The sequence below is a fragment of the Centruroides vittatus genome, unplaced genomic scaffold, assembly GCF_030686945.1.
Source record: "Centruroides vittatus isolate TY-2023 unplaced genomic scaffold, ASM3068694v2 contig_2920, whole genome shotgun sequence".
NCBI lineage: Eukaryota > Metazoa > Arthropoda > Arachnida > Scorpiones > Buthidae > Centruroides > Centruroides vittatus.
In genome coordinates this window covers 99,787-120,849 of record NW_027121859.1, presented here as the reverse complement: position 1 = coordinate 120,849, position 21,063 = coordinate 99,787, and the positions used below count along the sequence as shown (strand labels likewise).

At 29.5% G+C, this 21,063-nt stretch overlaps 1 protein-coding gene and 1 long non-coding RNA gene across 4 annotated transcripts; both read right to left on the bottom strand.

Moving 5' to 3' along the window:
* Positions 1-133: 133 nt before the first annotated feature.
* Positions 134-18,860, bottom strand: LOC136972480 (uncharacterized protein C9orf85 homolog). Of its 3 annotated transcripts, XR_010880341.1 has the most exons (5): positions 18,632-18,860; positions 13,453-13,563; positions 9,729-9,811; positions 8,533-8,760; positions 8,255-8,383 (listed from the first exon to the last, which is right to left on the bottom strand). XR_010880341.1 is itself a non-coding variant. In XM_067267072.1 (4 exons), exons 1-4 carry the CDS (start codon positions 18,826-18,828, stop codon positions 157-159), a joined length of 510 nt encoding a protein of 169 aa, XP_067123173.1. In that variant the 5' UTR covers positions 18,829-18,860; the 3' UTR covers positions 134-156. The 3 variants fall into 3 exon arrangements, 2 of the variants coding, with proteins under 2 accessions (XP_067123173.1, XP_067123174.1); XM_067267072.1 differs by lacking the exons at positions 8,255-8,383; positions 8,533-8,760 and adding an exon at positions 134-275; XM_067267073.1 differs by lacking the exon at positions 8,255-8,383 and having other exon boundaries at positions 8,408-8,760.
* A 169-nt stretch (positions 18,861-19,029) lies between these two features.
* On the bottom strand, positions 19,030-19,722 carry LOC136972478 (uncharacterized). Its single transcript, XR_010880340.1, has 2 exons — positions 19,603-19,722; positions 19,030-19,535 (listed from the first exon to the last, which is right to left on the bottom strand). It is a non-coding gene; the product is annotated as an uncharacterized lncRNA (long non-coding RNA).
* Between the last annotated feature and the right edge of the window lie 1,341 nt (positions 19,723-21,063).

Sequence of the window (21,063 nt, the reverse complement as noted above, 5' to 3'; positions counted from 1 at the left end):
ATATATTAAATTATTTTAACATTTATATTTCAGTAAAAAAAGTTATATGGATGGATTTGATTATTAATATAACTCAGATTTGGCTGTCTATATACATTTCTACTCTATTATAAACTTAAAAGAGAGACAGGAAAAAAATAAATTATTTTTTTAATATCAACTATCTGTTTCATCAGGTGAATCGTAATAATTATCTTGACTGCTTGTCAATTCTGATTTTTCTGTAGTCTGTTCTTTTTCTCCTTGTTTGGCATTTATATAACGGAGAACTGTTCCTAAAACATAAAATAAATTTGTTATATTTAAATATATATTAAACTTAAAAAGATATGTAAGTTTATATATAGTTTTAAATGTGTAAAATTTATATATGAACTTATTAAACTACAAATTGAATAAATCAAAAATATTTTCCTTTTTATTAAATCAAACCAAATGTCAAAATCTTTAATCTAACGACAACAATAAAAACTTGAGGAGATGCCGCAAATTCATATAATTTGAAATGTGGCATTTGCAAGTATTTATAATCTTGAATAATATAAATATAATAGAACCAATTATCCAAGGTAATGTGGCACAATAGTAGTTCAAATAAACAAAAGTGCAGATAAAATCAAATTTTTGGTAAATTATTAAATAAACTGGATTTAGATGCATTCACATGAATGATATACTGTATTTTTTAAGTTAAAGCTACTTATTGAACATAATGATATTTAAATTACACAATAACACCTTTAATTTTATTTGCAGCTGTATAATTAAAGTAGCCTATTAATATAAACCTAATAATTACAATTTTTTAAATATATATTGTTATCAAAAGTCATCTTGGTAAATTTTTTTAAAACTTCTAGTCCTTTTTTGAGTAAAATGGATATCTCAGCACCATGAAACATACTGTAATCCGCTAAACTCTCTTGTCTTTATTGACAAAGAACTCTTCCTCCTTCTCCAATTCACCTCAGGATAGTGTAGCATTGGTTTATAAATTATAATTTGTAAAATTTTAATTTTATCAAATGTATTGCAATAGTTATTACTCACATTTTATGTTTATCAAGAACTCATTAACAGAAAAATTATGATCTTAGTTAATTTAGATAATTGTATAATTGAAGAGATTATTTGCAAAGTGATGTATCACCATTTTTTATTTATTTATTTTTTTTTAAGTTCATGCAACTGAAGCATCGATAATACGCTTCTCTATTGTGCTACAATATTTTTTTCCTGAAACGAGTGTTTCTTCTGTTGAAAAATGTATCAAAAAATTTGTTTTCTTTTCAAATGTGATGTTTTTCGTTTTGTATTTATTTCCAAACTGTTGCATTTCCATAACAGCCAATTATAGTGTATATTGGCCATGTGACTATTTCACAGTAATGACTGCTTTCTGATGTGCTATTGTGTTTGTTTGTTTTCTTAATTTTTCTACAATAATGGACACATTTTCTGAAGAAGTTCAAAAAGTATCTAGTTGATATGCTAGAAAGAGATTGCATCCTTATTTTATAGAAATTTTCATAAGGAAAATCCAAAAATCAAGAAAATTAATTTGTTTTGTAATGGATGCAGTGCACGAAACAAAAATTAATGCTAAGTAAACTTTCAGATATGTGTTGTGTAATTTTTGAGATTACATATCTGGTGCAGGGTCACAGTTATTCACCCATAGATAGGGTCTTTGGAAGGGTGGAAAAATGTTAAGAAAAACTGAACTGCTGTTTTTACCGGAAGCCTACAATAAAATTTTTGAGCGAAATGGACAAATACATGTTCTTGGTAAAGACTGGTAACTTGATAATTGGAAAATTGCAATTCATTCACACATTAAGTCAAAAATCGATTTTAAAGTATCTGAAATGAAAGTAATCAGAATAAACTCTAAATATGTTTGTTGCAAACAGCACTATTCTAATAGATCGGGGATGTGCAAACATACAATGTTAAAAAGAGATAAAAAATGGTCATATCTAGTAGTTGATTTGTTACCATTGGAGAATAAACTTAAGCTGGAAAAGATGAAACTTTTAATAAACTGGGAATAAGTGATGGGCATACTGCAATGACATTTTACAAAATTTAGAAAGTGATTGATTCTAAATAGGTACTGTGACAGAACAATTACAATATGATTTTTTATTAATTTTATGTAATCATTACTAATTCCAAAAGAAAGGAAAAAACTTAGTTTTTTAAACACCGTTTTTTTTTATCATCTTCGGTCATATGAACAAGGTTCGTGTGATTTTCATTTTAGTTTTTTAACGTATTTTGTATATTCTCTTTTGTTTTTATGTATTAAAAGTTTTTGACCATCTATTTGTTGTTTTTATTACATTATCCAATTTTGTTCCGAAGTGGTGCAAGTCCGTGATTTGAAGTACCAAAACTACCATTTACTTTGCCTCAGGATTTTTTTCACCATTAAACCAATATTCAGAATATAAAAATAGAGGCCTGTGCCAATAATTAAGTTTTTACCTTGACATTTAAAGCAATTATTTAAAATTTGTATTTCCTGGAGATATGTCACTTTGGAAATAAGCTCTTCAATTATGTATTGGATATTTTTCATAAAAATTTTGTGTCATATCTTTTCTTGTTTACAATAGTTGCCTAATTGTTGAAGGTAAGAATATTAATCAATCATATTATTAAGATACTTATTAAACATTTTCAAATAAAATTTTATAATTATATAAGCTTTTAACTTTACTTAAATATTAATGCATTAATGTGTTTGTACATGTTGAATTGAATTGAATTAATCAATTTAAACATATTGTATATATTCATTTATATTTTTACTAGCAGATGAGTCCAGAAAAAAATAACAACAGTAAAGATTAAGATTATTAGATTATTTCATACTTCTAAGAATTGGTAGTATGGTATTAGTTGTCACCACATGCTGTCGTTGTAAACTCATACTGTTGCATTGTGTGTATTTTTTTAAATAAACATTTTATCCCAAAATGAGTAATCCAAGTAAAAAACAATGAACCTATCATTTTAACAAAACTGGGAAAAAGACTACTTTGTTATCGAAAGTAAGGAGAAATGTATTTTGTTAATATGCAATAGCATTGTGTCAGTGGCACAATGTCAAAGGTCATTACAAAACCAATCAGTTTTTTTGAAGTTAGTTATCCGACTAAATCCGAGTTAAGAAAGAGAAAATTTAATCAACTAAAATCGAGATTATCTACCTAGCAAACATTTTTTACCTGCCAAGCAAATAAAGATAAAAATGCCGCTATTGCTTCATTTAAAATTTCTAATTTGTTAGCAAAACAAAAAAAAAATCTTTAGAAAGTGAACTAATTAAGGACGCATTTCTTGTTGGAGCCAATTCATTATTTGAAGGATTTTGTAATAAGTGAGAAATTATTTCAGTAATACAAGATTTGCTGTTATCAAACAATACAAGTTCACAAAGAATCCAGGCAATTTCAACAGATTTACATCAGTTGAAAAATTATTTGGACAAATGTGAGTATTTTTCATCACAACTAGACAAGTCAACTGTTATATCAGATACAGTGCAATTGGCAGTAATGATAAGAATGGTATTCAGTGATGTAAGTATGAAAGAAGAATTATTAAAGTTACTATCAATGCGAGAGCAAACAAGGGGTGAAGATATTTATAATATCTTTAAAAATTACTCAACGAAAATTAATATGCCTTTACACAAGTTATCAGCAATAATTACTCATGGTTCACCAGCAATGGTGGGTTGCAATAATGGATTCATTTTCCGTTACAAGAAAGACGAATCCTTTCCGAACTTTTATGTATTATCACTGCATCATACATCAAGAATCATTTATGTGCCAATATATTATCCTTTGAACATGTTATGAATGCTGTTGTTAAAATAATTAAAAAACTTCAAGCAAATCCTTTATCACACAGATTGTTTAAAGCCCTTGCAGAAAAGATGAATCTTTCCAAGCTGACCTTATCTTACATACAAAGATGAGAAAGTTAAAGACAAATAAAAAAGAATATATATATATATATATACATATTCTTTTTTATAACTCATGTCCCTATTTTATAGTCTGTGGGTGCTGCTGGTACATGGTTATAAACAAAAATAAAAAGTACTTTAGGCAAGTGACAAAATAAAGGATGAAAGAAACTAAGTTAATTGAGTCATCCTCAAACATATTCTAAATGATTGTATATAGAAATAAATTCAATAACAATTGATTAAATAGCATAGAAAGTTATAACATTTTATTAAATGTAATTTTATTCATAATTATCTTGAATATGCATGTCCAAAATGAAATATTATTCTAATACATATTGTTATATCAAAATTTCCAATTTCCTTGTCACCTATTTCACCAATTATTGCATGTTTATCCCTTCCTGCACTGGTCTTACGAGGGAAGGAATAAACAAAGAAAAAGTTAAGCACTTCTGTACATTGTCTATATACAGTGGGTGAGTGGTTAATGAACAGTTCAGACTGCGAACAAATCGGACAATGAACACTTTTGTGAAAGATTTTTATGTTTGGACAACAAACTCCTCACAGAACGAATACAAGAAGTGATGTAAAATAGTAAATACCAATTGGTCTTCCCTTGTCTCCAGGTGACAATTTGAAACATTTCAGAGCTCGGGAGACGTTGACGTTGATGCTCAACCTGATACTAATTGGATAGTATTCGTCCAAACTTTGAAACTCTCTCTTGTAATTCCAGCCATTTGTTCAACTTTCTGAGAAAGAATTTTTTGATAGTCTTTGCAAGACTGTTGGGAGGACAGTTGTTAAGTTTTGTGTCAATTTTTATTTTCGAAAAATGAGAGTTTAACTGTCCCATCAGATATTCGTTAATGTTTTAACACTAAATTTCGAATTTCATCTGAACCTCACATTTACATAATTTTTTTGTACACTAGTTGATTTCTGTTCTCTGAATTTTTATAAGTGCTTTCCTGAACTTTCTTTTAAAATTTAGGTTCCATAATACTATCAGTATGGAGCCTAAATTATGGAGTGTTACGATAGTATTATGGAGCCTAAAAAGAGTGGAGTTTCAAAAACTGTGTTCACCACAGAAAGAAATCAAGAGATAATAGCCAAGGTAGAGAGTGAGCAGATGTCTGATGTTGCTAGGCGGTATGTATGGCTTGAACAGGTCTACAGTATGCACAACCTTAGCTAAGAAAGATATAATCAAAAAGACTCAAGTAGCTAAAGAAGTAATGAAATTACATCTGAGAAATAAAAAACATTGAAGAGCTCATAATGAAACCTGAAACTGATCTGACGACAGAAGAACTCCAAGAACTATTAAATGAAGACCACCAAGAAACTCAGCGAGATGTGTTTTCTTCTAAAAAAGAAGAATATGATGACGACCAATGCTGACATCTGCTATTAAAGATCTTTTGAATAAGTGGGAGGATATCAGAACAATGGTGATCCAAATGGCTTCCAAACCAGATTGAGGTTAATAGGCTTGGGGATCTCTACAATGACAATGCTATTAATTACTTCCAAAAAATCCTGAAGAGAGAAAAGCAATCAACATTGGACAGATTCTTTAACCCCCATAAACGGAAAAAAAAAAAGACTGATAAAAATGCAGTACAGTAGAGCCTCGAAAATTGGCGTCAATTGGGGACTGGGGTTGTTCCAATTAGTCATTTGTTCCAATTTCCAACTTTGTATGAAAAAATATATTAACCTGTCCGATGTTCAAATTTTTCTGTTGCGTATCGCTTCCTGTTGAATTTTTCTCCGTTGCATGTCGCTTCGTGTTGAATTTTCGTCGATTTTAAGCCTAATGAAAATTTTTATAATAATAATCGAGGCTATCGTATCGTTAAAAATTATTTCTTTATTTTGTACAAACAAAATAAATATATTGAAGAATATAAAAAACATGAAAATTATACTTTAGAAGTAAATTTAGTATCAAAAACGTTCGATTCAGCACGACACAGTCCGAATGAAAATCGTTCCAATTTCCAGCCATTTCAATTAACGACGTTCCAATTAACGACACTCTACTGTATATGTATTTTTATTATTACATATAAATAAATGTAGTGAGAAAGTATATAATTTTTTACTTTTTGGGGTCTCCAGAACGAATTAATCAAATTCCCATAAAAATCTATGGTAAGTTGATAATCAGTTAATGAACAATTTGGGTAGCGAACATGGTCTTGGAACAGATTATGTTCATTAACCAATCACCCACTGTATATGTATATTATCATTCTCACAGAAGCACACATATATGCCTACATAGGTCAATATTTATAAAAATAATATCATAATTAATAAAAATTTCTTTAAAATATACACTTCAAATGACAAATTTTACGGTAGGCAGGGGCTGATACGTGGGTGGTCAATGGAGGCAGATTGCTAGGACCAGCAAAATTGGCCGAATAAAATAAAAACTAGAAATTTTTCCCTTTAAGCATGACAGAATACTTTTTATGAGAAAGTAGAGATTGAAGAATTGAGAAGAATAGAGATTTCAAGAAACTCAAAAAGAGTTGCTAATATTGCACCAAATTAAGTAGTTTATGTAAATAAACAACTACTAGCCCGTTATAGATAACGATCAACCAATGCCGAATTATCGGGCTAGCAAATGGCTAAAGTAATATTAATAATTTAAGATAATTTGGTACTAGAGTTAGGCATTAGGCGCCAATATATCAGCTGGAAGAGGAGAGTGGATTGGCGGTCCGGGTAGCATAACTGGTAATGTGTCTGCACGGATAGCAGAAGTTGCGGGTTCGAGTCCCGCTTCGGGCCATTTCTTTTCTTCCAGTTAGGCCTAAATTTATTTAAATTATTTAATTAAAATTCTAATTATTAAATTTAGCAAGAGATGGCACCTAACGCCTAACTCTAGTACCAAATTATCTGAAATTATTAATATTACTTTAGCCATTTGCTAGCCCGATAATTCGGCATTGGTTGATCGTTAAGTAGTTTATACTATCTGTTGTAACATAAAGAACAACAGGACAAAATTTCACCTGGAGTGGACAAAAATTGTAGGAGTTGTAGAGAATTCAATTACACACACACACACACACAAACAGATTTAAGCCTTTAAAATAATATTAAACTCTTCCTTTATAAAATTACTTTATACAATAATTTTGAGTAAACACTACTGTCTTTTAAAAGATTTCCTTGCTGCCTTCCTTTACTAACAGACACCTTAATATTGTTTTGATGATTGACATTATAATCATGTTTCTGCAGCCCTTGATAAAGCCATTTCTTAATTTCTTGTTGATAAAACAAAGATAAATTGTATGTATGTTAGTTAGATGAGCAATAACACTTCCTAAATAACATGTTTGTTAGATTATTACTTTTGATTCAATAATAGAATATCATGTGGTCACTATGAAAAGATTTTTTTTAAAATTTGTTACAGAAGTGACACAATGAGGCTATCTTTTTTTTTTTTTTAAGTTTAAATTTTAAATTTAATGAAGTATGTTTAAAATATACTATTTGCCAAAATATTTACAAATGCAACTTATGGGAAATTCCCTTGTCAAGCATGTCAGGTGGTCACTGATGTCACTGCAACATAAGTGTGATCATCGATCCAAAATCAATAAAATGTTTATTCTGTAGCTAATATTTTCACAAAATAAATAGCCTATACTTTCATTAGAACATAAAACAAATACAGTAGAGACTCGTTAATCGGAACCCCGGTAATCAGAATCGCCGGTAATCGGAACGATTTTCAGTCGGACTGTGTCGTGCTGAATCGAATGTTTTTGATACTAGATTTACTTCTAAAGTATAATTTTCATGTTTTTATATTCTTCAATATATTTATTTTGTTTGTACAAAATAAAGAAATAATTTTTAATGGTACAATAGCCTCAATTATTATAATAAAAATTTTCATTAGGCTTAAAATCGACGAAAATTCAGCACGAAGCGACACGCAACGAAGAAAAATTTGAACATAGGACAGGTTAATATATTTTTTCGTATATAATTGGTAATCGGAACAAATCACTAATCTGAACAACCCCAGTCCCCAATTGATTCCGATTTTCGGTTCTCTACTGTATAATCAAAATTTTATCTGGTTGGCCAAAAATTGCAGGAGTTATAAGGAATTCACACAGACACATGCACACACACACACAATGGCTTTTATATTAGTAATAACAACAAAACATTCTTAATGTGGGTACTGGGAGGTCAATGGAGTCGTACCTTCTTTTTCTCAGCTAACGGGTCGGCAAGACCTGCCCACAGTCAAGGATGGCAGTTTCCGGTCTGGAAATGTTTAATATTTGGTCAGGTTGAGTGGAAGAGGAGAGTGGATTCGTCAATAAGACCAAGACGCTATTCGAATAAAAGGACACCATGTAAATAACAAATAGAGTTTATTAACAAACAGAGGAAACAGTTACAGCTTTCACATAGATAGATCTATGTATTAACGCACGGGTTCCAAACCCAAGAGAGAGTTTACAGAATAAGGGTCGCCATACCTTGAAAAAGGGGGTCGTCGATGGGTCCCTGGATTGGGTTGCGGATGGCATTGATAACCAGATAGTCGGCGATGGTGAGACGTCCTTTAAGACTCAGAGGCTTTCGAGTTCGGCTCGAGGCTGGAACAACGAACGACCCACCCCTCTTTTTATCTCATCTTGTCACGTTACTTTTTTCGCCAATTAGCAAAATTTGTTTTTAGTTCCTCCCTGACTCAGATTCGAGTTCTGCGGAAGAAAGGAAACAAACTTTGGGAAAGGAAATACAGTCATCGTCCAGTGGAAATTTTCGACTTTTTGTTTCAAAATCATAATTGGTATAAAGAACAAAGAAAAATAATAAAATAATACGAAATTGTAAAATTTAAAATTTTTTTTTTGTTTTGTCGATTGATTCAGACTCTCACATTAATTTTAGATAGTCAATTATTTTACTTTTTGAAAATAATTAAGTAATTAAATGTGTGAGGTCCGAACCCTCACTTATTATTTTGTAAAAAATATTAATATTCTGTCTTTCTTTGTTTGACAAACAGCATGAAAAACAAAACAATAAACATGTTTGTAAGCTGAAAACAGGAGAGGAAAATCTAAATTAATGTTGACCTACTTGAAAGGTATAAATTGAACCGGGCGTTTTTGGATTGCAATTTGAAAAAATTGTAGACCTATAAATTCCAACATTCATCCACCTGTCTGTATGTCTTTCCTTAATCTCAAGAATAGAGTTAGCTAGATGAAATCCAAGATCAGATATGGAAACCTTAGGGACAGGAGGCCCCGATTAACTATATACAAACTGGAAGCCACGTTATTTCAATTCAAAACCTTTCCCCTGAAATCAATTAATAGATGACTGGCATGACTCTATTGTTAAAGGGAAAGTATGATGTACAGTACAAAGGCAAGACAACTAATTTGAGGAGGAGAGCATATATTTTAAATTAAATAAATTAAAAATATGATTAAAAATTGCAGCCCAGCATTGTGACAATATCACAATAAATAATTGCTCATGTGATTTACATTATGCCTATATTTAAAAGGGGCAGCAAATAACTATATGGCCAGGGTGACATAATTGCTTGGTCAGATAAAATGCATAAAATCAGTCTTTAATAATGATCAATATTAACTATGTTTGTTTTTGCCACAATAAATTCCAATAAGAAACATAAATTGTTCATTTTACTTACTTCTTTTTCTTTCTGGTAATAAATTCAATTCAGTGTCAAAAGCAATTTCTTCTGCATCTTTTTCTGACTGTGATAATTCTGGTCTGATAAAAAAAAAATTATGAACTTAATTTTTAGTTTTAATAAGCTTTTACAAATTATCTTTTTGTAGTACTGTAGGTTTTATTTTTCATTTTCAATGCAATAATGAAATCGTACTTTCACAAAAATCTTGTCTATTAGAAATGTAAAAATATTATTTTGTAAAAAAAAAAAATATATAGTAAAACCTTAACCTTGATAATGCATTATACAATAAACTAAGATTGAAATTATAAATAATCAAATGATAACACCAGATTCACTGAGTCACTACTTGGCTAATGCAAGATGGTGACTTCATTTAGTCCATATTACATTACATCTATAAATTTAATTAATTAGGCTATAGCCTAATGAATCTGGTGTTTATTTTTATGTTTTTATCACTTTTGTTGTTATATTACTTTATCTACTCTTATTTTTAATTTTATTTATACTTTGTTTCTTATTTTTTGCACAGACAATATTTTATTATTATTTTTTTATGATTTTTATGTTTGTAATTTAAAATTATTTGTTAATGTCTTTAAAAAGTTTTTGAATTCATAATATTTTTTGTTGATTATGTTCAGAAAGTTCGGTGTGAAGAGATGTTCTATTCAAATTGTTTATCTTGTTGACCCAAAGATGGGAGAGAAAGTCACAAAAAAGAACTTAATCCAATTAAAATTTCCAGACTCCTTTAACTGCTTTCAATTTTATTTTCTTACATTTATACCCACAAAGTCACTCGTTTCAGGTCCGAGTTTGTGTAGACCTCATTACTGTATGTTATTGTTAAAATATGGTGTCGAACTAAATTACCTCAATGTAGTGTCAATTTCAGAAATAAACAAACTTTGGTACTAAATCAAGGTTTGATTGCAATTAAATACATTAAATACATTTTAACTTTACAACATTTTAATATAATATTTTGTTTAATACATAAATCAGTTATAAAATATGGTAATAAATATTATTTTAGATATATTATTTTTAAAAGTTTACACATTTAGAATTATTACCGTATTTTACGGACTATAAGACGCACCTTAATTTTTTAGCAATTTTTTTTTTTAAATACCTATAAGACGCTACGGACTATAAGATGCACCTGAATTTTGGAGGCAATTTTTCGAAGAAAAAAGTGCGTCTTATAGTCTGTAAAATACGGTATATATTTAAGAAAATATGTAAGCTTTTACATAAAAAAAATATTGTACAAAAGATATAATTTATTAGATAATAAAAATAATAAACAAATGCACATATAAAAATTGAGTAGAGTAAGCAAAAAGTTTAGAATGACGTAGATTTTAAACACTTACATTTGACAATTTAAATCGAATCTTTTCTTTCATACAGTATAATTCTGTTCAAATTTGGATAAGAGTCTTTAGGTAAAAATCGTACGTATATCTATATGTTCCTAATTGTTAAATTTATTCATTTGAACTAACAGGTAAGATTTATATCTGAAAGATCCTTACTAATTTCAGTATGTATTTTTATTTTCTTTTCTGTTTTTATTCATTTTTTGTCAATTAATAATTCAAAAAGTTTAAAGACAATTAAATTATCAATGAATGTAAGCTAATTATTACTATTTATTTAGTATTTCGTGAAATATATTTATTAGTTAACTATTTGTACAGTTCTCAATATTAATGACTACCTTTGTTAATAAACTTTTAAGATTTTAGATTGTATTAATAAAAGGAAAATAGACTGTTAATTGGGAAAAAAAACGTAATTTTTACATGAAGTGTTTCTCCACATAAATACATTACATACAAAATAAAACAATTAAAAATTCCATAAAAATATTTGACATTTTAGGTATCTTTATTCATTTTTATTATATTTATCTATGTATATTTTACTTGGAAGTAAGCTTCATCTGAAAATGTAGTTTATAGAAAGAGAATGCAAATTACAAATAAAAGAGAGGAATTATTATATGAAATTGTTCAACTTGATATAATAATAACAAGCTTATTTATATACAGTAAAGTGAGAAAGAAAGAAATAACATTATACAGCAAAAGACACTTACAACAAGTTACTTTCACTCTTATACATGTAAAAAAAAAAAAAATGCTAATGTTTTGCAATAGATATAAAATATAATTAAGAAATAAGACACTAATTCTTAAATATGTTATAATAATAATTTAGAAATAATTCTTTTTACAAAGATTATTATTAATATAAATAAATATTTATATAACAGCATCAATAAATAACAAGATTCATTATTATTATATTGAATGGTATTACGTATATAAATATTAATTTTTTAATACTGAAAATTCATATATCTTAATTGTGTAATTGTACATTATAATTATAGAATATACACAGGTAGTGAAGATCCTTATTAATCTGTCACGATCTTTACGATGAATTGTCTCGAGTTGGGTTTTGTGACTCGAGAATGTCCGTAAGATGGTTCGAGGAAAGCTATACCTCCACACTCAACAAGTAAATATATACAGTTTATTCACACAACAAATATTTACAAGATGTACAAACTCGACAACATTACATACACCATGCAACAATGATGAGGTATCTCACGTCGGCTTATCTATTGGGGACTGTTAAACTTCGGGGAATTCAGGTCGCCTTTCCGGAGTTGGCTCAACTATACGGCCTGTCCAGTCTCCGCACTTACCCGTCCCTGAGATCGTTGTCAGAGGAGAACACTCTCTCTATGCTCAGCGGGCTGTCCAAGTGCCTGAGACCACCGTATTATCAGTCTCTTGCCCTTCTCCTCGTTTCTCCGCACACTTAGCTTTTAAGGGATTCTACGGCAACAACTTGCGGCCAATCAGATTCTTCTCTTTCCCTGGGAGCTTCCAAAGACGTCCGCCCTATTTCCCGACGACGTAGCTTACGTTCGCGTCCGTCCCTTGTTTACATTTTTCCCCAAGCCGATCGGCACGTGGCAAACACATTGACCCTTAAACGGAGACGCTACTCCTTTGATCTTTTCCGGCCGTTTATGGCCCCAATGCCAGGTGGGTCCAATTATCCCTGTCACGTGGCTTTTCGACTTAGGACGCTAAAAGCGACCTTTACACAGGTTTAATTATTTTAAGAAAACATGTCTTGAATAAATATCTGTAGAAAGGCATCGTGATCTTTATAATTAAAAATAAACTGAAAATATCATATTATGTACAGTAGAGAACCAAAAATCGGAATCAATTGGGGACTGGGGTTGTTCAAATTAGTGATTTGTTCCGATTACCGATTATGTACGAATAAATATATTAACCTGTCCGATGTTCAAATTTTTCTCCGTTGCGTGTCGCTTTGTGTTGAATTTTCATCGGTTTTAAGCCTAACGAAAATTTTTATAATAGTAATCGAGGCTATCGTATCGTTAAAAATTATTTCTGCATTTTGTACAAACAAAATAAATATATTGAAGAATATAAAAACATGAAAATGATACTTTAGAAGTAAATTTAGTATCAAAAACGTTTGATTCAGCACAACACAGTCCGACTGAAAATCGTTCCGATTACTGGCGATTCCGATTACCGGGGTTCCGATTAACGAGTCTCTACTGTATTTAAAATTAACAGTAAAGACTTCATATGAGCATTTTTAATAACAATAATATTTTTAATTTTAGTGTTATTTCACTTACTTTATAGCAAATTCTTCTTTTCCACACTTTGCACAATGACCAGTTGAAATAACACATGATTTGCACAATATATGATAAGCTTGTGTTACAGTTTTCTGGTTGCATATTGTACTATAAAAATATAATTATAACAATTAGAATGTTCGAGATGCACACTTATTATATGCAATATTAACATGATTTATTACAAATTTTAAGTGTATAGATTAGACAAAATTAAAATATTTTCGATCGATCCAAGAATTTTCTCACTATTATTATTATTATTTTAAACCTGGATTGATTCATTATTAATAATAATAAATTTTTTAATTTGTCATAAACTTTTAATTTTGGATTCAATAAATTTATAATCAAGTTTTAGCATTTACTTATGACTGTATTTAAAACCAAGAATCAAGAGTTACAGCTAGAACTTTACTAATCGCCATTTGTAATATTTCTGGTATGTTAGTATGTGAATGCTTATTGGTTAACTTTTAACTCTAAGTTTTGAGTCTTGGCTGTGAATATGGACATTTTTGATTAAAAAAACATATTAATTAACAAATTTAAATCATTGGAAATCAATAAATTAAATAAATTAACATATTTAATATCATTGAAAATCAACTGCACAATTAATCAGTACATATTTCTATAAACACATCAAGATAAACCGACATTATAATTAATTCTATTTTATCGATATCAAATAACAACACAAGTTTTAATTTCTATTAAGATCTGTTGTTTTGATTATTTATTAAAGGTTATCAAGGTTATAAAACTTGTAATGATGTTTGTAACCTTTCTATCTTAATTCTTTCAGGATTTTCATGCAAAATGTTAATCTATCAAAAATAAGTGCCTCTCACTTCCAACTATTCTCAGCAAGTTTTACAACTTATATATACTTACCGAAAGCTGGATTACCCCACAGACACACGATTTAGAAAATTTTATAAATCAATTAAGATTTTCTCATCTTTCGCTTTGCCATGAAAACCAATGCAGTGGCGGTATCTTAATGATTTTTCGTCATTTGACCCAAATAATAAAAATATTTGAATACCTTGATTCCATATCTTCCTCATACACACCGGGGTGTATAATATATAATTAGAACTCACTTGTGCCTGTGACCGGTGTGAAATTAATTAATTCAAGTTAACGAACGTTTTCTGGACGCCTTCCGTGTCCTTCTTCGGGTTAAACTGCTGGATTCTATTATTTTAAAAAACTCCGTTCCAATCTTTTAAGAACGAATTCGAATGATGATAGTTCGAACTATCATCATTCAAATTTGTTCTTAAAAGATCGGAACGGAGTTTTTTAAAATAATAGAATCCAGCAGTTTAACCCGAAGAAGGACACGGAAGGCGTCCAGAAAACGTTCGTTAACTTGAATTAATTAATTTCACACCGGTCACAGGCACAAGTGAGTTCTAATTATATATTACCTTGATTCCATCTTGATAGTTAAAATTCCTAAATTTAATCTTATTTATAATTTCCATTTACACCCCTATTATAATTCTAATTATTAAATTTAGCAAGAGATGGCACCTAACGCATAACTCTAGTACCAAATTATCTTAAAATTATTAATATTACTATAGCCATTTGCTAGCCTGATAATTCGGCATTGGTTGATCGTAATCTGTCTTGAAGTTTTATATTACATTAACATCAAATACTCACAGCGATTTACAAAAATCCCTGTATGGAATCATTTTAATTTTAGACAAGCCACTAAACACATTTAATCCATTGATTGGACCTTCATGGAATTTCCTATATTACCTCCTCGGACCATTGTTGATTTAACATATGATGATTTTTATTCTACTATCATTAAGCTTTTATAATATCAAAAGGTTGATATTCCTCTTACAAATGGTTCTCTCACTATTTAAAAAAAATTAAGAAATATCACTAGAAAGTAATGGACCACATGGAAATGCAGTGGAAATCCACACATCATCTATATTCATCATATCTTACAAAAATAATACTACAAAGAATGCAACACATTATTTCGAAACTTCTTTAATATTAATAACATTGTAAACACATTTGCTTCTAACCCCTGTACATTTTGGGGATTCATCCCTAAATTTTTTAAAATAACTTAAAATAAATAAACTTCCTTTTCTGATGACATGATACTCGATGCCTTTAAATCTATTAAAGTGAAATTTTTCCAAATTATTCTGAAATCAGATTATTTTCCGCTTACACCATACAACGATACCTATCAATACAGTTTTTCTTTTTCGGAAACAAAGGATTCCAAAGATAAGTTGAAGCCCTCCAATTTCAGTCCTGATTCCATTCTCTCAATTTTCTACATAAACTAAAATCGACTACTGCCATAATTTTATAAAGAAATTTTTCTAAAGTACTCCAATATAGTTTCGTTCCTAAACAATGGTATTCCTCTATCATTATACCAACACCAAAAAAAAGACAAAAAAATCTTTCTGACCCATTCTTTATCTGTTGTAATGTTTAAAATTTTCAAAATACCATCTCTTCAATAAAATTTACATTCCAATAACTTCAAAACTCTCACTTATTCAACATTGCAGATTGCATAATCAAGCAACTACTACTAACTTACTTGATACAACATTTATAATCCAGAATAATTTTGAAAAAAAAACAAAAAAAACATTCAACTTACATCAACATAAGTCACGCCTTCAATTCTATATTTCCAAATATACTTTTAGATACACCGTGTGACTATTTCGATATTAACCCAGCTCTTCACTCCTGGCTGAATAACAATTTTTTAGCTTGTCTATACAAGATCAAATTAGAGGATTTTTACTTTTACTTTTCTCGATTTTCTGCTTTTAACTGGTATTCAACAAGGATTGATTCTAAGTGGCATTTTATTTTCTGTATATATCAACAAATTGTTTATTAATTTAAATTCTTCCATTATCATCCATGCAGATGATATAAAGTTGTTAAATCATGATCCCACTGCTCTCCAATTTGATCTTCACCACTTATCCTCTGTCTTTAGTAAAGTTAACCTTAGAATTAATGTACAAAAATCTGTAATAATGTGTTTTTCTTTACTCAAGAATCCATCCCTACCACTCATTTACAAACACTCATGCAATATGTCAACACAGAAAACAATCTCAGAATTATTTTTGACACTAAATTAACTTTTAAAAACTATATAAACAAAACAGTAAAATCATTGGCCATCCTTTGTAGGATATTATGACATTTTTGTAAAACTGTATCCTCTAAATCTGTTCTACAGTCCATATTTTTTGCCAATTTTCAATCCCTCGTAGACTACTGCCTTCTCATTTAATCCATGAGTACCCTCTCTTTACTTGCTAAAATTTTGAGGGAATTCAATAAACTTTACCTACTTTTAGTTTAGTAATCTACCACAAACTAATAAACCAAATGTCACTAGAGTAAGACTAGGACTTCCGGATTTCTTTGAAATGAGAATTTGATTGAATTATTTACTTCTTTTTAAATATTTTAATGATCTAATTCTACAACTTTGGCTAAATCTAAGAATCTCCATAAGAAACACCCATAACACTACATGTATATATACTCCTCATTTTCATTTGTCATTGTCACATAGATATTATTTTTACTAAATAGCTGATAACAGACCTGATGGAATGTCCCCGTGAAAACTTTGCTCATTATAAGCAGATAAAACCCATTGTCTTTTTAAATTTTTAAACTTCTTTTGGGCATGTTACATACTAGGGAGTGGAAATCAACTGCCTGATAGCATTTCCAAAATTCAATGTAAAATAAATAAATACATAAATAAATAAAACAGATAAGCATATATATATATATACACATATATATTTTAACATTTAAATATACTAAATATAATTGTATTTGTTAATTTAATTACTTTTTCTATATTTCTAAGTCTAATATTCATTAAACAAGGAAAATCTGCAACAAAAAGTTTTATTAAAAAATGATTTTTAATAAACTGTACAAAATATTATTGCAAATTTTTATCATATTATAATTTAAATATATACTTAATATAGTACTGTGCTTGATTTCACTCTGTACCCCAAGAGAAATCTTAAAAGCAAAGACCTCATGGCAGCATAAGATTAAAAATGTTATAACATTACTTGACTTCAGACTGTTAAAAATATGAACTAGTGAATCATTTGTAACATATGAACAGTGCAATGATGCAAATTCCGAATTGATACAATTTCTGAAATGATAATAATGACTTTACTTTAAGACCAAAATGCATATACATTAAGGATTTTAATAAAATATATTAGTAATATCCTAGTCTGTCATTAGGAAGAGATGTTGATGGTTTATGTAGGGAATAGATAAAAATTGATGAATTAATCAATATTGAAACCAGATCCATAATTTGCATGATTTAATCACTTTACTGTTGCCTTATAACAGATTATATCACGAAATTATTACAAAATTTGCTTCTAGCCCTTGGTATAATTATATTAATTAAATTACAACAGCAAGACAGATAATAGTGAGGACTTATTACAGCAAGGATGGGCACAAATGCTCAGGAACCAAAGTGAAAACGTTTAATAAACACAAAAATGACTACATAAGTATGGAAAAGAAAAAACCCAAAATGCATTTTGGACTATTTTCCAACAGAAATAGTCCCTCATCAGTTGGTATTAACTAAAGGTTTTACTATATTTAAAATTATACAAGGCAAAGATAAACTTAAAACTATGCCAAAAGCTATACAGCATAAAGATAAAAACACAATGCTTACTGCTCATACAGTTATAATTATCAGCGTAGACAGATGTAATAAATCTGTATAGCGTTGATTCCCGAGCATTTGTGCCCATCATTGGTGTGATAAGTCCTCACTATTATCTGCCTCACAGTTGTTGATATAATCTTATATCAATTAAATTATCATGTAAAATAACTGTATGATATACTTGAACTTTTTGCTAACTTTTAAATTTAAATAAATTAAATTTTTAAGGAGCATGTTTTAGATATATTTACTGATTAATGGTAAATGTTAAACACGACGTCACAAGAATCATTCCCTCCACCCATGAGGAATGACATTTATGGACAACCCTCCAACTATTCTCTTAGAACGTAAATATTTACAGACAGTTTTCATATGAAATATTTAATGCATTAAATCTTTCAAACTTACCATCGTTTAGGAATAGATAATGGTTTGTATTTATTATATTTAATTTTCCATTCAATAATATCTTTACATCTGAGACATACCGAAGTTACCGAAGTATCGTTGTAATTTTTAACGCCATGAAGATTATTTTTAAATTTTGTCGTGTTTTGATGCTTTTGACCACGAGATCTATTGACATTTCCTCTTTGAGTGCTCATCTGAAAAACATGAGTAACGTTTATAGGAAAAATAATAATAATAAAGCAATAGATTTCATAAATCTGTTCAATTAATTATTTAACTGTACCTTCTATTTACTGCCACGTGTTTCTCAAACCACGTGGCGCTCGTGAAGAATCTATTTAAAAGTGTCAGTGTTGCCAAATCATTTTCATATTCATAAAAATAAAAACAAAACATTCTTTGAAAAATTTTAATGTTAAATTTTAATAAAGACAGGAATACATGATAGAAAAAAAATATTTAAAAAGTACAATTAAAACTTTCAAAAGTCAATATCTTTCACTGTAAAATATTTAAAAACGAGAAACAAGTTAACCGGAATTCATTAAATGTCAAAATCACGTCAATGCAGTTTAAACTTTATTCGCAGTGGCCAGAAAGGTTTCGTAAACGGAGCACTTCGGTAAATTTTCTGGTGACAATAGCGAACTTTTCTCTTGTCCTCGTTCCAAATCTCCTAAATCTATTTTCTTCCTCAGCAGAATGTAAATGGCGATGCTTATAACAGCTAATGCGTGTATAACAACCAAAGTTTCCATCGCTATAAAACTTAAAGACTGTTTATCTTGTTCTGGATTTAAAGTTCTGTTAACAAGCAAGTACATAGCACAGCTAACAAGTACTAATATACAATAAAATAGTATTCTCAACAAGGCTTGCGTTGTCAATATCCCGAAAAAATCTAAAGGAGAGAAAAGAAATCATTTTTACTTCTTCATATTTTAAGACATTTTGAAACTATAAATTACCTTTTCGTAAACCTGTCGATTGTGCCATCTAAAAAAAATATTTTATATGTGTAATAATCTCCCGTTTTGCCACATAAAGTTGAAAGAATTAAATGTAATCCACGACAATTCCTTTACAACTTTTAAATTAATTTACATTTAAAGAGGTCGCTTCGATAAATGTATTGAAATTTTATAATTAAATTATTTAAATTTACATTATAATGTTGTTTATTAATATTATAATCATAAATAATAATTAATTTGATAGTAATTCTCTATCTAAAATGAAATAAAAAGATTATATTTTCGAATTCCATGCGTAATTTGCATGAGCTCACATTCAATTGGAAACATTTTCCTCCTGTATATAAACTGTTCATTTTATAAATATTTGTTTGTAAATGTTTACCGATTTTTCTCTTTAAATATTTTATATCTGAAAATACAAAACAATGTTTTAGATTCAAGCTTGTAGCGTAACGTTAGATGGACTCGGATAATAGAGAGGTTGAGGCCGAAGTTTTAAACCCGAAAACGTGTACGTCGGACGTTCAGCGCCGCTTTCCTGTAAGCCTAGAAGTTTGACAATGGTGTTTGGAATGTCGAGCATCAGGGCCGGATTTACCAATCCAGGGGCCCTGGGCACAAATTCGGTGGGGCCCCCTTTAAGAGTAGGCAAATTTGATGATTTAGAAAATTTACTCAAAGTACTGTACTTTCAACTAGATTTCAACTAGGAAGTTGTAAATTTCATTTAAAAATAAGGTTATTGTAAACATACGTGTATATTTTATTGTGTAAAACGAATTATTATATTTTAATTGAAAAATACCTATGTAAAAATTTTTTCCGAAATTTTCCGATGTTTCATAGGTTTTTTTTTCCCGGGTTTGGTTCTCTTTGCCTGTGGTCCTCATGATTAGGCCACACTAGCCTGTCGCAGTAATAGGAAAAAATTATGTTTAAACATAGTTTTGTGGGGGCCCTGGGCACAGGCCCCAAATGTCCTTATGTAAATCCGGCCCTCTCGAGCATGATTCCACTGACTTTCCAAACGTCATTATCAAACTTCTAGGCTTACAGGAAAGTGGCGCTGAACGTCCGACGTACACGTTTTCGCGTTTAAAACTTCGGCCTCAACCTCGCTACTACGTGTCCTCTTCCTCCGGATGTATTCTTTTTTTTTTTTAAACCTAAAATTTTGTTTGCAGGGATTTTTATAGGTATAAAAATACTTAAAAATTGGAAATGTGTGCATTTTTATATTTTCTCTTCCTCATTACAAAAGAAAACTTTAAAAATTATAAAACAGAAGACATTCGCCTATCAAACAACATTAAGGTCTGCCGCTCTAGAATCCGAAATCGAATTCCAGAGCAACCCGATATCTGGGGCCTGCTCCTCACTATTTAACTATTCTCACCATAGCTTGGCTGAACCACGATGGGGTTTTTTTTTTTTTCATTTTTTGGATGTTTC

What these genes read in the sequence shown, in the direction of transcription:
- LOC136972480 (XM_067267072.1), bottom strand. Translation starts at nt 18,828, where the DNA reads ATGAGCACTCAAAGAGGAAATGTCAATAGATCTCGTGGTCAAAAGCAT. An exon ending in TTATCTATTCCTAAACGATG is followed by an intron (nt 13,564 to 18,631) that starts GTAAGTTTGAAA and finishes ATATTTTTATAG; the next exon opens with TACAATATGCAACCAGAAAA. An exon ending in ATTACCAGAAAGAAAAAGAA is followed by an intron (nt 276 to 9,728) that starts GTAAGTAAAATG and finishes TTTATGTTTTAG; the next exon opens with GAACAGTTCTCCGTTATATA.